The 22,848-nt window shown below is 33.2% G+C and overlaps 1 protein-coding gene across 4 annotated transcripts in view; it reads right to left on the reverse strand.

Annotated features, from left to right (window-relative positions):
* Positions 1-20,365, reverse strand: part of IP3K2 (Inositol 1,4,5-triphosphate kinase 2) — a 75,975-nt gene extending 55,610 nt beyond the window's left edge. For 2 of the 4 annotated variants that reach the window (XM_089642714.1, XM_089642715.1), the window contains exon 1: positions 17,960-20,365. In XM_089642714.1, the coding sequence (XP_089498840.1) occupies positions 17,960-18,730 (771 nt within the window). In that variant the 5' untranslated portion in view covers positions 18,731-20,365. The remainder of the gene's footprint in view (positions 1-17,959) is intronic. The other 2 variants (XM_089642712.1, XM_089642711.1) reach the window with 2 other exon arrangements.
* Between the last annotated feature and the right edge of the window lie 2,483 nt (positions 20,366-22,848).

Below are 22,848 nucleotides of genomic sequence, written 5' to 3' on the forward strand. Positions count from 1 at the left end.
TTCTCCTGTGAATCATCCGCAGAGTAATGGATTAGCTGAAAACGGAGTTAAAACGTGTAAAAATTTTTTAAAAAAGATTTTACATAATGGGGGGTTACCGAGAGACGTCGATGATAGGTTAACCAAATTCCTAATTGATTATAGGAATACCCCAAATATCACGACTGGTGTAGAACCAGCGGTGGCTTTGTTAGGACGACGATTAAGGTCCGTGTTTGATTTCATTTCTCCAGTGATTGCGGAAAGGAGGGGGGAGAGGTGTATGTCGGATAAAGTAAAGAGTAAAATATTAGTTAGTAGAGAAAATCAGAAAAAGAGTTATAAATCTAAGAAAAGAAATATGAATATATTTGTGGTGGGGAAAAAGGTGATGACTAAGGATTTTAGAGGAAAAAAAGGTTGGGTGGTAGGTATCATTAAAAAAAGAATTGGATTTAATACCTACTTAATTTTCATAAAAGACACAGGGCAAATCTGGAAAAGACATGAGGATCAACTGACACCAATGAGTGTAAGGTGGAATCCTAAAGAGCGTGAAAAAGTGTATAGTGACGATCTAGGCTCTGATATGAGAGTATCAGACCTAGACCTTTCCCATTATTTTCGGAAAGGGGCTAATGGGTCTTCTCCTCTGTTTCAGGAACCACCGTGGCAGTCTCCTTGGACTGGAAGGCTGCGGCATAGAAAAAACTAATGTGTAACAACCTTTATTATAATTTTGCTATATATGATAACTCTATAAATATGTTGTAAACAGGCTCAGGTAAGATGTAAACCTGGTAGGAGTTCTCCTCTTAAGTGGGGGAGAATGTGGTACTCGGTACCTACCTACGGGCCGCGAGGTGCGGGGAGCACTTCGGCGGTAGTCTGTATTGCCATTCGGTATTCTGTAGTCTCACAGTTAACAAGCAATAAACGATCTCTGTAAATAGTAACTAGCCTTACGTTTCATTATCAATCCTGAACCCAAGTCCACTATTAAGGTGAATCTACAGGATACTACAGATACACCCTTCAAAAATGCATTGAAATTATTAAAATTCACTTGAGTGAATCAAATGCAAATCATCTTGAGTGATGAGGCCCATTTCCACCTCGGTGACTTCGACAAAAAGCAAAATTGTCACATCTGGGGCTCGGAAAACCCAAGAATTATTGTTGAAAAGCCTCTTATATCCTCAACGTGTGACTGTTTGGTGCGGTTTATGGTCCGGCAGAGTCATTGGACCTTAATTTTTCGAAAATGAGGCTGGAGCAACAGTTACAGTGAATGGATTGCACTATCGAGAGATGATTAATGATTTTCTATGGCCGGAATTGGACGGTATTAATCTGGACAACGTTTGATTTCAACAAAACGGCGCTACGTGCCACACAAGCAACGAAACCATTGATCTTTTACGATTAAATATCAAAATAACACCTCTTATTGGAAAACCCTGTATTATTAATATGTAATTCTATTATGTACTGCAGATTAGAAATATCAGTTGTTTTGGCTACAACTAAAAAAATATCATTAAATTAAGGTAAAAACAAGATAAAACAGAATGACAATGATAAAAAGAGTTATGTAATAAGTTGTTTTGACATCAAGTAGTATTACAGTTTAGTGGTTACATAACTAATACCACTATAAGTAATACAATTGGAGATGTGACAAATAATGTTATCTAGTAAATACGAGATTTTATTACGAAAATCAATTTATGTTGAGTGGTAGGTATTGTCGATAATATATGTACTATATTTATAGTTTCAAAAACATGTAGGGCACGCAGAAATATTATTGATATGAAAAAATTTGTGCAAATTATTCGATTTTCTGTTAAAAACGGGACTGGAGGCCTATCCTATAAAGAATGAATTCACAAATTTCATAACAAACTATCAGTAAAGCACGAATATGTTATGAGGAAGTTAAAACACGTGTTCTGAAAATTAATAATATTTTCGCATCTGGTCCATTATATGTTTTCGGTAAAGGCCACCTGCGTGAACACGTTTTCAGATATATTCTGAATGACTAATATTTTATTAGGAAATGGACTTGCAGTCACATTTTTAACAATATCTTGATAAATAAAGCTCTACTCATTTTTATCTGTGGGTTATTGTATTTATTGTGCATAAAAATTATGTTTTTTCTTCTAAGTACATTGTATTACAAAAGTATTTGATTGGTCATACTGCATTTAAAAATAAGGATTGATCATAAACTGAATTTAAAAATCGAACTGTGTTTAATTGCGAAAACCCATAGATGAGTGTGCATACTGATCGTGCTGTGTTTAGAAATTCTATAAAATATTTGAAATTCGAACTACTCGTAAGGTGTATTACCGATGCCCGTTGAGAGTTGGATCGATCGAACGTACTGTATTTTAAAATCCTGCGCAATATTTGAACTTCGAACAAAGTTGTATTATGAAAGTCCATTGATAATACTAGTGGGATTGTTGGCCTTTGGTATTAGCTTGCCAAAGAAGACGTTCTACAGCTGTCCCAACAAACCAGTTCTTGTGTGTAGTATTCATTTCTGACGGGTCAAAATATTGTTGTGTGTCGCACCACTTTTCTAGTGGGCGGACGACTGCTCACAGATATGCTATTTAATTTGAAATTTGAAACTTTGTTGTATATTTTTATTCCACAAAAAACATGCTAACGAAACACTATGGGCCTACCTACGCATGATTTTTTTTATAGAACCTCCTGTTTAGAATTTCTAGGTTAGCGCAATTTTCACCTGCCGATGTGTAAACTTACAAATATTTCTCCAAGAACAAAAATTCAATTGTTGAAAGTAAAAAAAAATGTTATTTGATCATTTAATCGAGGTAAACACAACGGTAATCATTAAAATTACGTTCTGGGAAAAGAATATCGAAAACAAAAATTCACTAATAATTTTTTTACGGTCAAAGGAGACACTAATACAAAGGATAATAATTGCTTTACACATGGCCAATTCAATATCTATATGATGAAAATAATTAAATACTAAATTTGTATATATTTCCACAAGTGATGAGAAGTAGGTAAACGATACAAATACGGGCAAAACACGTGTGCAGCCGAGTACAAAATCAAATAAATACAACTATATTTTAAAAACTAGCTTTTCTTCTAATTTGATCTTCGTAAGATTATTTATTTTTCGAGGTATCAGGTTTTAACAACATTTATAGGAACCTACACTAAAATCAAACACGTTTATTTGTAGATTCTTTCGTAATCATTTTAATGAATATTCAAAATCCTTTATTTGAAATTTATTCCAATAACACCGTAACTATATACTTGAATTGTATCTACTTAACTACCTACCTATATCTGTTATATTTTTCTCAAGTTTATGTATTAGTTTAACCTATGTTCTGTAAAATATTCAACCGACGTACTTTGTACAATAAACTTTGCTTGCTTATGTTTATAAAATAATAACACCTTAACAATAACCCTACACATTGTTATGTAAGTTCATACTCAATTTATTATGCTATGTAATTAAAATATTTTATAATGCTACTGAACAACAAAACCCATAACATGTATATGTAAAAGCCTTCTAGGCGTTAATAAAATGAAATAAATAAAATAAAATTTGATCACAAATATTATCATTAAGGTTAGAAAGTTTTTTTTGGCATAACCTAATTTGACATTTCTTTTATCGAGAATGTTTTCTGGAACCGATACGTATTTCATTGAGGAAAATTGAATAATGCACTTTCGACAGCTAATAATTTTTTGTGTATTTACACTATACACGTACTCGCACAGACAAACTAATAAAATTGGAATTGAAACCAAAAATAAAACAAAAACTTTTAATTTAAAATAGAAGATTCCAATTTTTTTGTACTACGAAAATTCTAGTTGCAATTCAATATTGCTATTATCTGATTGAACAACGCAAAATATATTGCTGTTATCTGATTGAACAACACAAAATATATTGTTTCAGATTATCTGATTGAACACAGAATATATTTAAAAAAAATCACAGGCTGTTGCGTGAAATATTTCATTCAAATTACATATCTTTGAACTCTTGTTTAATGGTGAATAAGTCTAGGTTATAGCCGTTTCCACGAAATTTGAAATAAATCAAATTTGGCGCGTAAAACAATTACATACAAGATTGCAGAAACAAAAACAAAAAATTCTGCATTGTTCGTCTTTCGTCTTTCGTCCATAAAACAGCATTAAAAACGCAATGTTGTAACGAAAATAAATATACAGAAGCATTGTCAACCGTGTCTAAAAATACCCACATGCGACTAGACAAAACAACAAACCTAAATATTTGTGCATAATATGAAAAAAAAGCAACCCGTAAAAAACATTTCTTTTATTATTATAAATTTATTCTAAAACGTCTTTTAAAACTTAAAAAATTGATTTGACTGAGGATTGAACCTTCTTAACCAGGAATTGAAGTCGACAAGTGTACTACATTTATTTTGTAAATTAAGGCGATGCACTACGTCGTGTAATATTTTAAATTGAGCCGCTATCAATAACAACCCTTACGTAGATGGCGATAAGGTTTAAATTCCCGCTTAACACCATCCGCCTGTTTTGATTTATGCAAGAAATAAACATGGCCAAAAAGTGCCTTTTATTTTATTTTGTGAATGTTCAGGCATAAATATTTAATTTTTTTTCGATCATTTTATAAATAACTTAATTTGCCACATTATACAATAAAATCATAAAGGAAAGTGGGTTCATAAGTAGGAGATTTTGAACGTTAAAGCAGTTTTCATAGGCCTTTACATTATTTTTTTCTAGGCTTATAAAAAGATTTATCTAAAAAATACTCGATTATTTCAAAGGCCAAGATGTATTCTACTCGCAGTATTTAATTAAAGCATCTGAAACATTTCTAGGCGACCAAATTTTCAAACTAAAACACACATGATTTTGCATTACTACGTATGGCATCGCCTTAACTATTATAATGTCATCCGATTTCAGATAAAGAATAAGATAAGGTATATGTCCGCGTATGTGTACGCCATTGCCACCAAAAATGATGAGAATGCATTGTCATCGACAACGAGTTTATTTACAGAGTTTCAGCTTGATCGGATGTCGAGAAGTGGGTTAATTTCCGCTTCCAAGATTTGCATTAATTCATTACCGAAAACAAAATTGAAATTCAGATATATGTATTTAATAAAAACGATTAATATTAGTCCATCTTAAAATCTTCTGAGAAAGACTTCTCTATTTCGAGGACCACGTGTTTATCATTCAACTCAAAATTTAACAGTTCAATTATAAAATGCAAACCAATGACTGACAACTATAAGCGAGGGATTTGTTATGCATATGGGTATTTATTCAATATACATAATATTAAGAGAAGCACACATTTTCTATCGAGCAGAAAACGTATTAAATTTTTACTCTTAACTGAACACGGGACATTTTTTTATGTCGCTATTCTAGAGATTTGCGTGTTTGCAATGGAAAAAGATTGTCTAGCCTCATTAATCTCATTATCAATGCAACACTTAGGACGAGTTGTTTCAGCAACATTATTTCATGTTCTGTGAAGGTTCTATTCAAGTTCTATCATTATTGGCCAAGGGCTGCACAATACTGAAATATTAACATCATAGAAACTTCACAAAAATTGAAAATTAATTTTTAAATTTGATGAATTGTTCAAATTTTGTGAAACAATCCTTCCTTAGTCTAGCTTTATAGACCTACCTTAATTAACACTTCAACTATAACATGCGAACACCTTAGTACAGGTTCCCCCAGTGAGGTGTTCACAAAACACCACTACTAACCCATACATTTACTGATTAATAACATTTTTTGTATTACTTGTACTAATTGTGTATATGTACGTCAATAGAAATAAATAAGTAAATGAAAATTGTATGTAGACAAACACTTCATTCTTTTTTTAAGAGGAATATACAAGGAAAAAATGTGCATATTTTTAGTGTGCCTTATATCATCACGAATATAGGTAATAGGCAAAAAAAAACTCTTGGCAAATAAAAAATTTAAATAAAAATTAATTAATTTAAATTAGGAAAAATTACAAGAAAAAAAGTTAATCAAGGGAAACTGTCACAGATAATATTAGCCATAAAACAGTATAAAAAGTTGTTTGTTATATTTTGACGATCTCTGTGGTCGAGGAGTAAAGCTCTTGACAGGCAATACGAAGGTCGCGGGTTCAAATCCCGATGTGCTCAAGTACATTTTATTTGATGAATTTATTTCACAATTCATTAATTAAAAATAATATATAGTTTACTTACGACACGTTCCAGAGTGGAAGATTCTCTCAGTATCTCAGTGAATTGACACGTTTCTTTAAATGGCTTTAGCCGTATTTGGTGACAAGATCTGAATAGCCAGGAACTCCCCAACCTTCCTCTTATATTATTCCCCCTCTCCACTACCTTTAACCTAACACCATATCCCAATTGGGGATGCCATAGTGGTTTCAGACGGTTGGGACTTTTATGGGGTATTACTATGAAAAAAAACGCGTTCATACACATCTAACGAAAAACATTTTTTTTACTAGTTAGGTAGTTGCGTTGGTTAGTTACGATAGGAAAGGCTTCAATTTATACATATTTTATGATTTTGAAATAGAGCAAAGACCTCTCGACAAATGCTTTAATTGCATTTAAAGATACACTGAAATGTATAACACATTAAAGAACAGAACAAAACGTGTTTTTAATAATTTTCGGAGCTTCTCTGCGATTTTTTTCTATCGAGGGAATTTCATATAATTAACGTTTCGGCATACCAAATGTATATTGTCTTCAAAATTTTTTATTTTTTTTTGGAACTTATGGAATGGCATACGATAGGCACCATCTATTTATTTCTTTCTATCAAAACGCTAATTCTTACCTATTCCAGAGTATAACAGGCAATTTAGATGGTTTTGTACAAATGCTCGTACTTTATTTATGTTTGTCATACTAAATGTAAAGCACGCACGCTCCGGCCGTGGCATACTCACCCAAGCACAATGCGCATAGTAATTATTAAACTTGTAAATTCCATACTGCATCGTTAATTATGTGGGCTGTTTACATTCAGCAAGGAAACGAATGAGCCACGATGAACGGCCGAAAAATGTTTGAAAACAGCCAATTTCTCTAATAAAACAGTAAACATGGTTAAAAAAACCATTGAAACGAGTTTTTCTTACACAAACGTAACTGTAAACATGTTTCAAAATCAATATTTTCATATTTTGTTTATGGAATGCATCCTTGTGATGAACATCTTCGAAATACATAAAAGAACGGTTTTGTGATAAAACTTTGTTCAAGTTCGAATCATTGGCACTGACGTCAATGTTTTTTACGCCGTTGTTCGGATTCAAGTTTTGGGATTTAAACATCGTTATCGTCAGGTATAAAGGTATCAACCTTTCCATCAGGTATAAAAGTTGTATTTGATATTCGCCGTATTTACTTTTCCTGGTTTGAGTCAAGTTCCAAATCTGAAGATATGTGCTAGGTTGTACCTTTGTATTTACGCTTCTTGCGTCATTCACATTCACACATCGTCTCATAAACATTATTCTGTTATTTTGACTTTTGACATGGCGCGACTTATGTATTTGGTTCCCTTGATCTTGCCAAGTCTTTCTGGGCATCGCCGACTTCTTCGACAATTCACATCTGCATCATTACTCTATTTACACCCTACTTTCTTATATATTTGCATTTGAGCATTGACATTTTTGGTAATATCCTAAAGAAATATCGATATGAAGTAATGCGTACGATTATTAATATGAGAGTATGGAATGTATCGGGAGTATCTCCTATCCTCTTCATATTTTCCTCTCCCCTTTCCTTTAACACCAAATTAATTTTAAGATATTAAAACTTCATTTCCAATGAACTTTAGCATAAGAAACTTCTGTGGCTTGACTTCAGATAACTTGTATATTTATATCTATCATTGTATATTATATAAAAGCTGTTTGTTTCTTACAAATAAATAAATAAATAGATAATTCGCTCTATGTACATGCCCGAATTACGCTTGCATCTCGAATGAATTAACAGGTTTCCTGATAAACTTTTAGTAATTTATGAATATAATATCATGATGTCGGAACACGTGTTCATAAAAATTGAAGTATTCTTGCATTTGCATGATATATTATCAAGGTAAAACATTCTTAAATAGGTGTTTTATTTATCTGTTAAATTCATCGTGAGGGCAAAGATCGATTATTTGCATTGCATATAATCTACTATAATCTACTATATATAATCTACTATAATCTACTATATATAATCATTGCATATAGTATACTAGGTAATCGACCTGATCACTCTATGTAATAATTGAATGTTTTCCTCGTTCCTGTGGATGAATGGAAAAATGAATTTATGTTAAGTCCGTACCAAAGGATATACTCATATTGATTATAAATGGTGTAATCGCTCGAATTTTACCCGGTTATAGAAATTCCAGAAACAGAGTTAGCTTAATTATTAGGAAAATATCAAGTACTATTTCTGTGGTTTTAACACGTAGCATAAATATATATGAAAGTGACGATTAGAATTGGAGAAACTCAAAACAATACGCAATATATTAAATTACAATTGTATTATGTAGGTATTTACCGTGTTTTAATATTTATTACATTAAGGACGGGTTGTTTCAGAGTTTTTGAAAAAAAATTCAAATTCCAGGTTTAATTTTCAAGTTCTGCAAAAGTTCTTTTCAAGTAACTGGCCTACAATGATATAATAACAGAACTTCAATCCTTGAAACTTGAAAGAAGAACCCGAAAATGAACGTTGAAATTTGATGAATTGTTCAAATTCTATGAAATAACCCATCCTCAGAGTATGCCACAAGCCAAAATTATGTATATTCATAGTGTGCCTTATATCACCACTAATACAGGTAGTGGACATAAAAATCGCTTTGCAAACTGAGTCTAGAAATGAATAATTTTATAAGAAAGAAAACCAATTATTTATAGGAAACTGTGATTGTTTCCCTGGATTACACGAAGAAAACTTACAAATATAAAATATTAATTAATTATCCAATTTATTAAGAATCTTTTCAACTTTTTCGTAATACGGTTAAAAACGTGACCGCAGGTCAATAACGAATGAATTGATAGGTTTTCTGTTAATATTTTTGTAAAAAAATAATGTATTATCGCGATGTCGGAACATATATTTTTTATTTTATTTATTTATTTAATACATGTTACATTATTATGAAATTTACATAAAGTAGATATAATGAATCACCATACTAGGCGGCTGCCTGTTTCATGGTGACCAATTGAGTGTAATTAATTTGTATGAAATATGAAATCTAGTGTAAACATATGAAATTAGTAACTATAGATGAAGCTAAAATTTTGGAAAAATTGTAATAAAAAGTAGAAGATAGAAATTAGAAAGGAGAAAGAAGTAAATTAGCATTAGATTGTAAAAATGTACATAATTATATATATAATTTTTAATATGTGTGCATGCAAGCACACATGTGTATATAGCAGCAGACATACCTAGCATATAACAGCACATGTATACATACACCCATATGACGCATCCTCACGCATATAAACAATATATACACCTCTATCTGAGTACTTGGAATAGGCTACTAACACTATAACAATCACACATAAATAAAATAAATAAATAAATAAATAATTGTTTATTCCAGAATGTGGGGAGGTTAGTGCAATCCCACACAATCCATAAAATATAACTACAATGTTATATACAGAGATACAATTAAGTACAAATAATTTAAAATGTAAGTTTGATAGAGCAAATAAAATATAAGAAAAAGTAAAAGGAACTATATAGAATGGAGAGTGTTAACATAAAACATTTAAATATCTTGTAAGCTTATCATCGGAGCGATAATTATGGGGGCCAATATTTTTCTCCAATGTTTTTCGATGCTCGATCCTGAGGTCTGGCGGGATTCGATGATGAGGATGTTTCTGGAGTTATTGATCCTTCCCCTCGTTCCGGCTACCCTGGATCTCATTAGGGCAGCAAAGCCGGGAACTCTTCCCTCCATGAACATCGAGGAGGCACTGCAGTGCCTTGGAAGTCCGAACATTATGCGGTAGGCATTATTGTATTGAATCCGAAGCCTTTCCATGGTTCGCTTTTTGAAATTGGCCCACAGCTCGCAAGTATACAAGGTAGTGCAGAAAGCTGAGAATAGCGTCCTATTCACCTGCGGGCTGCAGAGTCGAAATCTTCGACTGAGCATGTTACTTTTTATGCTCAGTGCTCGCCTCTGCCTATCGATGTCGTCGTCATCCGTTAAGTTGTTGGTGATGATATGCCCTAAATATTTCGTTGTTTCTACTATTATGAGAGGTTCTCCATTTGTTACATAAAAAAATCCCCGAGCGCTTTCCTGAAACTGTCGTATTTGGCTATTGATTTTATTTCTAACGTTAAATTATTGAATATTTTTGGAGCAAGAAAGTTAAATTGTCTTTGTGCCATTGAGGTTTTTATTTGGGGAATAGTATAATTCGATTTGTTGGAATATCTTGTATTATGGGTCGATTCAAAAATATTTTTTTTCGTGTGTTTGAATTTATAGTAGGAGGATATGTTTTTGACGTATAAGGTACTGTGTAGGTATATAAAAATCATTATATTATTGATGTATTAGGAATGTATGAAAAGTTTGACAGGAAACTTGCCTGCAATCCTGTTATCAACCGGATTTCAATAAATCAGCAATACTCATTTTCTCCGTGCAGATAATATTATTCATAACATTGTATTTTTAAGTTGTTTCTCATATGCGTTCGCACATTTCTATCGAAACATACTTAAAATGGTTTTCATAATGTAAAGCGATTCGTAGTAAAGCTTTATTTAAAATAGTGATTAAAATATATGATTGTCTGAAGCAGTCTAACGCTCTAACAATGGGACTGGCGACTGGCAAAAATCATTCAGACTTATCCCAAAAAAGTTAAGGTTTTGACTTGAGTTGACCAGTCTACACATTCTGGATAATGGTGAATAATATCCATAATTTGTCGAATGATGGTTGAGGAAGAGCAGTTCATTATTTCTGAGTCTTTGCGAGGGGATATTGAAGGGAATGAGTTGCAGTAGAGTAGGTGAATCAACAATACCATTCATAATTTTGAAGAAGCAAATGAGGTCATTTGGTTATTTGGTTCACTTCTCCCCGACTTGCTCTACCATTCACATTCTCGTCATATATTATACTTACACTCGTTTCTTCGTTCACTAGCTCTACATGTCCAAACCATCTTAGCGTCCGTTTCTAACTCTTACTCATTACGCTTATATTACACCGGCCTTGCACTATTTGCAAATCTCAACAATTTTCAAATGGGCATACATAGGTTTATACCCATACGCCTTTGGGATCTCATTTTTACAGTTTTCTTTGCCTACAGTTTTTTTTCAGGACGTTTTTCCATCCGAAGAATAAACTACGTTGAAAGAACTATTTTAAAAGGTAGTTATCACAGAACTTTAAAAATACTGTACAAATCACTGAATAGATAACACACGCTAGAAATGCCTTCCATGTAGATTTGAAAGGACTTAATATCTTTTGATTATAGCCCATTCAACACAAGCTCTCTCTTTTACTCTTGCCTGACATTGTATATCGCTATTTCATTTGAATTTGTTAGTGGTGATGAAACACAGTTTTGTATTGGAAATGTAAGGCCCGATTGGTATTTTGGATCACGAAACACGTCCTCATCGCTATTCATGTATTCGTATTTATTCAGTGAAAAAAATCCATAAATTATTATTAAAAAAATGTATGATCTACTCTAAAAAATAAACATGAAATTTATATTTATTTAGGTAATTGTGTTTATGTTCACTTTTCCTATTCCATATATTTTTTTAATTGACGTCTAAAGATTCTGATAGGTACTCTATTTCACAAAGCATTGTTCTGAGAATTGTTTTTAAATAAATTGAAAATTATTGTCAAATAATTTCCAGAAAAACTACAGTCGATATTTACATCTTCACATTTTAACTATTGCTCAACGTTTATTTTCTCGTGTAATGATAGAGAACTGCATAAGTTGCCAATTCTCACAATATAGCAACCAGAATAATACTTAGGCGAAATAGGTTTTTTCAATGTAACTGAAGTGTTAAAGGCACCTTGAACGCGATGATATTTATACATTAAATAATAAATAACCTGTTACCATAACATTTTCAAACAAAATTATATTCATAAAGAATTCACAGACATAACACAAGGAACCAAATCAGAAATTAAATTACCAAAAAGGAATCAAGCCTTATAATGCGCTGCCCAGAAACCATAAAATTGCACAATTGATAAATTCAAAATAGATTGCAAGAACTAAATTAAGTAAGTCAAAATATCTTTTCCGATTTTATGTCCGTGTTAAATCTTCCCCATAGGAAAAACTAAACCCTTCCACACACTTTTCCACAAATGATAATCTAGTCAATCAACATTATGCAAGTGCATTATATAAGCAAAATAAATACAAAAAAATACAAGAACAACACGTCAACTCACCAGATATCAAATGAGAAAATAATTCACCGACTCCAGATATTTTCATATCAGAGGGTTCGACTCTGTAGAACTCCTAACAGGGCCTATAAATCCTACTGATCCCTCAACATAAATATTAAAAAAATCTTTCGTTATCCTACATGTATTCAAAATGATCGAATTTTGCATCTTTATATATAAATTTTTTGATAGATCTAATACGCCTAAAGTTTCAATGAGAGAGCTAGGTATAATGCCAGTAGCCGAAATAACGAATGGTAATATTTTTATAGTCTGAGAATGCCAAATTCTTTTTATCTCATTTCCTAAATCTGTGTATTTTCTTATTTTTTCATTAACAGATTTTCGAATATTACAGGAATTTGGAATATATTTATATATATTGGAGTTAAGTTATAATTAGTAACTTGTACAAATAACAAAAAACTTAAATAAATAAAAATAATAAATTTTTGAAAATGAAGTGAGCCATCAACCGTCTTCATAGACAACATTCCACAATATTGCTGATGTCAAGGCCCAATGGCTCTGAATGAACTATCATATTGTGTTCAACACAAAAAAATAAGTTAACCTTCCGAAAACCAGCCAAAGTGGGCATGCATAAACAAAATGGATTGTGGATTTAATGTGACTCAGGTCATAAGTCACAAGGCAAAACGCTCCGTGATGAATATTTATATCACCGACTGAGTGTACTGCATCCTATATTATGACGTCAACAGCTGCTGTATAATAGTAGTCTGTATAGTGTAATTGTCATATGGTGGTCTATCTGTATAACATAACGTCATTTGTATACAATCAGAGTAGCCCAAGGGAAGCGGTTATTGGTTGTACCGTTCTCATTAGGTCCAAACGACTCGCGATGCAATGAGGAAATTACTTAATTACGTAATTGGACCTTCGATGGAATCCTGGACAAAAGGATGGACGGTGCTTTTGATTCTGAGTAAGGAAATTACCGTTTATGGGGCATTACTCTTGTTACAGCATACCTGATTGATTCATAAATTTTATAATATTAAAGATATCTGTAAATAAATAATATATCTGTGGTCAAAGATCAATATGCGAGGTGAACACAGACATAGGAATTAATAGACGAGAAGATAATGGCGAGGGGTAAAATCAACTGTTGAAGAACGAAGGGCGTAAGACTGACTGTGATTCGTCAATAAATCAATCTGACAGTAAATAGGCATCTCGCATTATAATATCACCATTTACTTCTTAAAAGTAAAATCTGCTTTTGAATGAATAGACATTTTTACATGGGAGCGCAAATTACTCGCCACGTTATGAACAAATTTGCGAAGTCCAAATTCGGCAAAAAAATTCGGTTCTATTTTCAGAGTCGAATATTTCGTTTCAGTATTTAGTTAAGACACTTTTATAAATGTTCATAATTTACTTCCCAGCAACCAACCAGCTTTGTGTTTCGCGTCCAGACGTTTCTCGATGTGATAGTATATGTTTCTAAAACTGATCTATATTATACGATGTGAATATGCTTAAAATAAAGTAAAATAATGCTTATATATGGAATGTAATACGACAATTGGGTTTATTCTCTTTTTCACATCTATTTTTACAAGTTTTCATAGTACAAGTCAACATTTTGCCGTGTTATTTTGTAAAATGAACCGATGATGCCTCGACCATAGTTCGCACAAGAATGATGACGTCACGTTTTCAAATTTCACTTGAGGCCATACGCGAGCCCAGCCGGCTCCAATGGAACCGGTATGGGGAGTGGGGATAATACGCTTTTAATCACTTAGGGCAGGTCTACTAATATTCATAAGTCTATGGAGGTGAAAATTCAACATATCGCCTTCCAGGCCTAGTGACCAAGATCTGAGCCTAGGGTCAGCAAGTCATTTGTAGTGGGATTCCGACGATCTGAAATGCGCAAGGAGAATCATCATCATTGCAGCATGAAAATAGACGATGAAATAGTTAGTTATGCTAACTACACAGTTTTATTCTATAAATCTAAGGATTGGAATAATGTATATAACATAGCGAATTTAGGAATCTCGCAAGTGAAAACATGGCCAGACTCAAACATACTTACACTAAACATATCGAAAACAAAATTCACAACATACAGTAATAAAAAAAACACAAACACCATACAAATACACGATTGTTTAAACACCAACATCTGCGATTGCCCTCCTCTAGAAAAAATAGAACAAATAAAGTAGGTATCTAGGAATCGTAATTGACCATAACCTTAGATGGATACCTCACATCAAACAAATCACAAATAAACTCCTCAAAAAATATATTTTGAACTTAGCCAATCAACAATAGAATATGGAATTATTGCTTGGGGAGGAACAACAAACTTGGCTATCGATTTAATAGAAATCGCACAGAAAACGATCTTAAAGATAATACTAAAAAAAACATCGACTGACTGATACAGACCAAATATTCAACAGTTGTGACGTACTAGATATACGCCAATTATACGTTAAAACACTACTAAACTACATTTTTGACCAAAAAAACAAATTTCAACATACCAAAAATCACACCCACAGACCAGTTAGGCAAGAGTACAAAGAAAACATAAAAACTCCGACGGTAAATACAAGCTTTGGATAAAGTCACTATCAATACCATGCTATAAAAGCATTCAAAAGTCTAACACTTGAAAATAAAATTGAGGTAAGCAAAAATAATTTCACAGAAATAAGACACAAATGAATTAAAGAACAAAGAAAACAAAATTACCAAAATTTCATAACATAAAATAATAAAACGTACACTTAACACACAAAACCAATATGACACACACATCACTCGCAAACACACAACATAATATAATATAAATATACCGATTTCTTACTTTTTTTCATTTTATTTCTTTTAATTTAATTTTTTTTTTTATTTTACTTTAATTTTAAAACTATATTTTTAGTTTAATTTATCAATCTTATGTTTTTTTTTCCTTCACCAACATTATATATATTTTCTTTAAATGTATTATATATATTTTTTGTATTATAAAATGAAGGCCTAAGCACGGGTAAGCCACCCAGTGAGGTCAACATTACTGGATTGTACTATAAAATGTAAAATATTGTACCAAAATAAAATAAAAAATCACTCCATATTATTGGTAACCAGGTTAAAAAAAGGACTGCATCACTTCTGGACAGCCAAAAGACTTTTTTTTGCTGTCTACACAATAAGAATGTTGTACTCCAGAGTTGTAGCGTACATCTCGAGAGGTGCGTAACAAACACGGTAATTGTATTTACATAAAATGAATTGCTCTTAACACATTTGCGTTAATTTGAGCACTGAATGTGAATGTGTTGAAAGAATCTAGAAATAGGTGGATTACCTATTATTCAGAATTTTGAAAACAGAGCTAAAAGTTTGGCCTAACCTTTCTAGTTTCTAGAAAATAAAAACCTTATAGCTAGAATATGTTACTACTTAAAAACGGGAACCTTAAATTTATAACAAAAAACGATGCAAATGGCGCGTGATTTGGTGTGAACAGTTATACATTTAATACGAGTAAATTATGTGATACTGAAGACAATATAATCCGCCAGTGGCGTTCAACTTATTCTTTCCACCTGTTCTTGGTTCCTGCCATTGAGAACACCGCTTTAACCTCTACTTTTTCTGCTACATTTGTAGGTACATGTTTTGTATAAAAGAAAGACGAACAGGTTACAACGGATCTGTCAGCGGTATTGCCGTAGTCATATTGTATAGGTACCTATTCCCCATTTTCTGTGATCTTACAACTCTAAGTTTTGTCGTCGAAATGAGCGTACATTTTTATTGATATTCTCGCGTGTCCATAAAAGCTTTGTTACATTGCGTGGGCGGGCAGATCAAACAATTTTGTTCAAGATGGAACGTGGGAAATAATAATTTTTAATGTGCCTAGAGACATCTTAACAGATTAAACAAACTAACTGACCACTACGCCATCTATTTGGAATGTCTTACACCTTTGTTCTGGACTTTCTGGCACACACTAACTACTTCTTGTCTCATCCAAAATTATTGGATTTTCTCTATGTTATAACAATGACCTATTTTTTAGTTCAAACTCTCCAAAAAGCAGTAACTTGCTTTTTTCTTTTTAGAAACAAAATGCATCAACAGTTCTGATATTGACGTACACCTACCGCAAATCTAAGTTTCTTTATAACGACACAATATGCTACCACATATCTTTGGTCACAGGACACATGTTTTATAAAGTCGACGAAAAACAGTAATAAAAAAATGATCGTCTTTAGGTGTGACACCATCAAGTATAGAAGTGTTCGCGTTGACACAAATAGACAGGCCACATACAACTGCAATACAAATCTTCCTGATAACAGGCATGTGTACATTTGCGTCACATCACATCTCTTGTAATACGACGTCTATAGACGTTGTGTCATATCACATCTCCTCTAAAATGACTTCAATAAACGCTGTGTCCGTGAATGTATTCAAATAATAAAAAGTGGAAATATTCAATTAAAAATAAAAGAGTTTATAAATACTCTTGTGCAATCTACTATACATTCTGGTAAGTTTAAGGTAAAATCATAGCAACAGTTTAATTTCGTGCATACGGATACGTTAAAATATCGTATTTTTTTACAAACAACAAGACCAAGCATCAAGTAGCTGGGCATAAAAATACTGTATCTAATAACTAATGGATTATGATACTCCAATGTAGGTACTGTACGGCCTATTTATAGATATTTACGGTTTGTGGGACTGTGAACTCTGAACTCTAAAGATAGTACGTGTGACCGCGCTTGCGTGATGTGTTTTGTTAGCGTCAATAGATTAATTCGGAAAGTAACCCACGAACGCGGAACTACATTAAAGTAATGATTCACAATATACGAACAGATATCATAATGACGCTGATATTAGATCCCACGTGTAGGATGGAGGGGACCCTCCAGATAAAGAAAAAACGTCATTTGAAAGCGTTTATAGAGATGACTTCAATTACTAATTCTCGCTATCGTACGTCAATGTTTTCTACTGAGCAGCTGCACGAGAGCCGAGGAAACGAATAAAAATCTAAGCTGTTTGATGTTTCGACACATCTCTTTCACACTGAATCATCTTTTGAAAGCAAACAATGAAACAATACCAGACGATTGTTTTAAAAACGCCGTAGGAGTTTAAGTAAATAATTAATAACATGGTGGGAAAGCAACATAAGAACTCACCACGCAAAAGCGTTCAGCATTTAGATTACAATATCTGACTGAGAAATATCAACAAGTCAAACAGCTTAATAAACCTAGCATTGAATGTCATAATATTGCACATAATTGGCATGTAAAACAGTGTTTGAAATGTTAATTACCTTTGGATGCAGTGGAGGTGGTGGTTCGGGAACGTCTGAGTCCCATTCGGAACTAAGATCGTCACTTGAAGCATCTCCATAGTCTATGCACCACGGAACTTCCAGTAAGGATTTCTGGTACTGGTCATATCCTGTATTTCCAGATGTTGGTGATGGTGACCTGCACCAAGACGATTTCTTTCCTACTTCAATGGGCCACTCGGGAGATGCAGGGCCTTCTCGAGAGGTCTTGGATCTAGAGATGTGAAGAAGAGACAACCTCTGTTGCAAAACTCTCGAGCAGGGCTCTGATATTTTCCGTGCGGTGTCGGGAGCGTCTATCCTCACTTGCATATGACTTTCAGGGTAATCTCGGACTTCTGACTGGTGCAGGTTGTGATGTTTGGAAGACCTTTCTCTAACGTGTTGCCTATGTCCCTGTGCATCATAGGTGATCTTTTCCTTAGAGTGTAACCTTTGGTACGGCCTTTCACTGGAATGCCCTTCGTGAACCTTTTCTCGCTTGTGGGGTTCGTGCAGGTTGTTTCCTTTGAAGTAGCTTGAGCTTTTTTTTCTCTCGTTGTAGGTTTTCTCTTTGCATTTGATTTTGCATGCTGGGTCATGTGGACACCTCTCTTCCAGTTCATTATCTTCACCATCGGGTATTGGCTTTTGGCTTGCAGCCTGGGCCGCTTCTTGGGCTCTCCGATGCATCTCGGCTGTTATTTCAGCCGACGGGACTACTAGACGGACAACGTTAACATATTGCTCACACTCGAGCATACTGGTCATGCTATCATGGCTGCATAGTGAGAAGTATACGAGGATGATTTCATTACACTAGTGCTAGGCGAATGGGTCAATGTGTTACTTTCCAAGAGGATATCATGTTTTAGTATTCATCGCGCACATAATTTATACATAAAGATGGGTTTGGTTTAAAGTCGACGCATTATCATTAAAAGTACAGATAACATACATGTCGCTAATAAACCTACGGTAAAAATCGTCAGCCAGAACTAATTTATCAATAAAAGCCCAACGTTTTTTACTGATGTAGGTTAACAGCTAGACACTAAAAGTGCGGCAATAAACAAGCCGATTACATAAGATTACTTGTTACCACCACTCAACATTGTTCATTTTATAAAATTTAGACACTTTAAACTTATTTAGCACATGAAAACAACCGTGAAAGAAATCTGAGGCTTAAGCAACCAGTAAAACATCAGATATTTTCTTCCACGTGGTTGCTCCACAAAGTACTTAGTCTTACTTAGATACTAGATACAATTATTATTACACTTAAATAGCACGCACTTAGATAATCGTTTTAATCTATTCTAATAGATTGTTGTAACACTGATGACTTATTGTTGCAAGAAAGGGTGATAACCTTTACCTTGTGAATTTACTTGAAATGATTCCTTTTGCCTTGCTCAAAAATAGGCACAGGTGGAATGGCAGGCCTTATGTGCTAACTGCTTACTGTCAGGCCATGTAAGAGAACTAAGACTTCAAAGTGATTTTATTACCTAATCGTGATCCCGCTTCGAAGAACCTGTTTGTGATAATTCTCCTTTTTGGTAACAGGCCTGTGAAGATAATATCATGCATAATCTGCTAACGGAATTTGGATTGCCGCATTATTATTCTCATTTGAAACATTTGGTAAACATCAGTTTATACTTTGCTTGTTCAGTAGTCTAGTTACACAGGTATTCAATACGATACATGGGATATTATACTGTTGTCTGTACGTACATGTAGTTGTTGTACGTGCTTAAACTACAAAGCAATTGATTCAAAATTCGTTGGTTGTTCCAGTGTCTCTGCACGATCATTTCTAAGCAGAACTCAGTCCATCCACGTTTTTTTGCAAAACTTTCCCATTATTTTTTTTGCAGTACACCATTCATAATAATAACGTAATTTCTTTAAAAGATAACGGCAACAATAAACTACGTTTTGTTTTTGTTTAGCGTTTGGAGTTTTGCGTATTTCTGTTCTTCATCGTCACAAAACCACTGACCACGATGATAATGCCGACACTTTATAAGCGCGTTTAATATTATTGTTTTTACACTTTAACTCACTGGTGTTATACACTTAGGTGTTGGTAATCAAATCATTAATCAACAAGTCGTAGTAGACCGCAAACCACCGGGGACCCACAAGCAACAACAGTAGTCTGTTCACGCCCCTATGTCGACCATCATTCCATGTAATAATATCTGATTAATAAACAGCCTTCGCTTGGGTTACACCATTACACAGTTAATGTTACAAGAGCCGGGTTCGGTAGGATTGTTGGTCGATAGTTATACTTGCACCGAGCGACAGAGGGCGATCGAGCGCGAGTTGAACTGAACACACTGTGACTGTTCTGTCTGTCTGTTCCGTCGAATGCCGGAGCGCCGAATGCCGAATGCCGACTGCCGACTCGTCGGTGGTTTGTGTTGAATTGTGTTGGTTCGGTTACGATGGTTTGTGAATCTACACTGGAGTGTGTAAGTATGGAAACAGACAAGCGCCATAAAATTTGAGAATGTATTTTATGTGGGTAGCTATGTAGTACTAAATAAAATGGTGTGCTTACAGAATAATTCGTAGAAAAAAGATTTTGAAAAGGTTTGGTAATATTGAAAAAAAAAAAAAAAAAAATTGAAAAAAAATCCTTTTGTATAATTACAGAACAGTAAGTTAGCACAATTGCCTCTTGAAACTTAACGAATTCTACATTGGAACTCGATTTACTCAGAAAAAAATTATTCCACAAAATCGACTCAAATATGAATAGATTCACCGGTGTCCCGCTTGTACTACGAACCAGACATTCTGAAAAGTGGGAGTATAAGAGTAATACGAGTGGGTGTAGCCATGTATTCACACAGAATATAATAGCTATGAATTAATAGCTTTAATAAATTACCATAAAATATAAGATTCTTACTAAAAACTTTAAATTTTTTATTTTTTTATTTTTTTTTATTTAGTTACTTTTTAAAATAATTAGGTACATTTTTGTATGGCACATGAAATAAAATATATATATAAAATTAAAACAGATCATTGAAGTCCTCCTCACTAGGAGATCCTGTGCTGAGGGGGACTATATATGTTATAATACGTTTTCAGCAACTAAGATGATGTTTTAAATATATTAGTTAGTTCTTCTTCCGATATTTCCTTAAGCCAAGATTTGATGTCCTTAATGTAGTTATTTTTCGTTTTCCTTTGTTTGATGTTGAGAGGGAGTTTATTATATAATTTAATTGCTAAAAATTCAGAGTTTCTTTGTCCAAAGGTAGAATTACATTTAGGAATATTTAGCATGTCTGTTTGCTTGGCTCTGGTTTTATGATCGTGAGAGGGGTTTGCCTCTGGTTTATTTTTTAAGTGATGAACTAGAATATTTTTAGCATAGATTTTTTGTAAACTTGGAACATCAAACAGATTAAAAATATCAGTAGTTGGCGTCCTTACGGGGAGCTTTAATATGGTCTTTATGATCCAATTTTGAGTTTTCTTTAGTAGTTTAATATGGTTTGATGATGCTGAGCCCCATCCTATTATTCCATATTCCAGTAGAGAGTGGCATAGCGCATAATATACTCTCTTTAGATCTGTAGTTGACAAGATATTTCGTAATTTTTTGAAGAAATAGATGAGTTTTGTTAGCTTTTTTGAGGTTCCTTCGATGTGTGCATCCCAATGAAGTTTGTCGTCAATTACGATCCCAAGATATTTAATTGTTTTAGTTTGGACTATATGCGGGCAAGAACATTGCGGATATTTATTTAGACATTCATGTAATTTGAGTGTATGCTCATTCGTTGGTTGACCTCTGTTGGTTTTAGAGAAAGTTAGATATTTAGTTTTACTCACATTTAATGTAAGGGAGTTTGCTTTTAACCAGTTTTGGAGTACAGTCAGACCTTGCTCCGCTTTTTTATGTGTGCTTGTCCAATTTTGTTCATAGAATATAATGACAGTGTCATCTGCAAAGCTCATTATGTCTCCTTCAATGGGAAGACTCATAAGGTCATTAATATAAATGAGAAATAGTATTGGAACCAATACGCTTCCTTGAGGGACACCGTACTTGATTGATAGAGTTTTGCTACTTTTATTACCAATTTGTACATACTGCTCTCTTCCAGTTAAGTAACTTTTAATTAGATTTAGAGTTGTTTGTGTTATTCCATTTTTTTTTAATTTAAAAAATAGTATTTCATGGTCAATTGTATCAAAAGCTTTTTGAAGGTCAATAAAAACTGCCAAGCATTTTTTACCTTCATCCAGTTTTTTTATAATTGTATTTGTTACTTTAGCTATAGCATCACCAGTACCCAGGTTTTCCCTAAATGATAAATATAAATGATTCTTTAAATGATTCTCGCTCCGCATCGAAGGAGTACAGTCGCGTAATTTTGTAACAAGTAAATCAAATAATATAGTTTACATTAATAACTCGCCCACCTGGGCGCTCCATTCCATCCAATATGGAAACTCAAGAAATTATTAAAAACATTAAAGATTTAATAAACAAGATCACTTCAGTGAAAGACTCAAAAATAAAATTAACACTGGAACAGAACATTATATCACTGGAAGAAAAAATTCAACATGAACTAATAAACCTACAAAAAAAGATTATAGAATTACAAGAAACTAATATTAAAAACAATCATCACTACGCACAGAAACTAGAAGAAATTCATAATAATAACAAAAGGACATATGCAAATGTATTAGGTGACAATAAAAACTTCGTGAATACAAGTGCACACATCCCAGAACAGAAGCACGCCATCATAATTACATCTAAAAACACCTTGAAGGCCGAAGATATAAAAATAAAAATTCAAAAAAACATTAATTTAACTAAAATAAAAGTTGGAGTAAAT

This window comes from Hesperophylax consimilis, chromosome 18 (assembly GCF_061612785.1).
Source record: "Hesperophylax consimilis isolate HC1 chromosome 18, BYU_Hcon_1.0, whole genome shotgun sequence".
NCBI classification, from domain to species: Eukaryota; Metazoa; Arthropoda; class Insecta; order Trichoptera; family Limnephilidae; genus Hesperophylax; species Hesperophylax consimilis.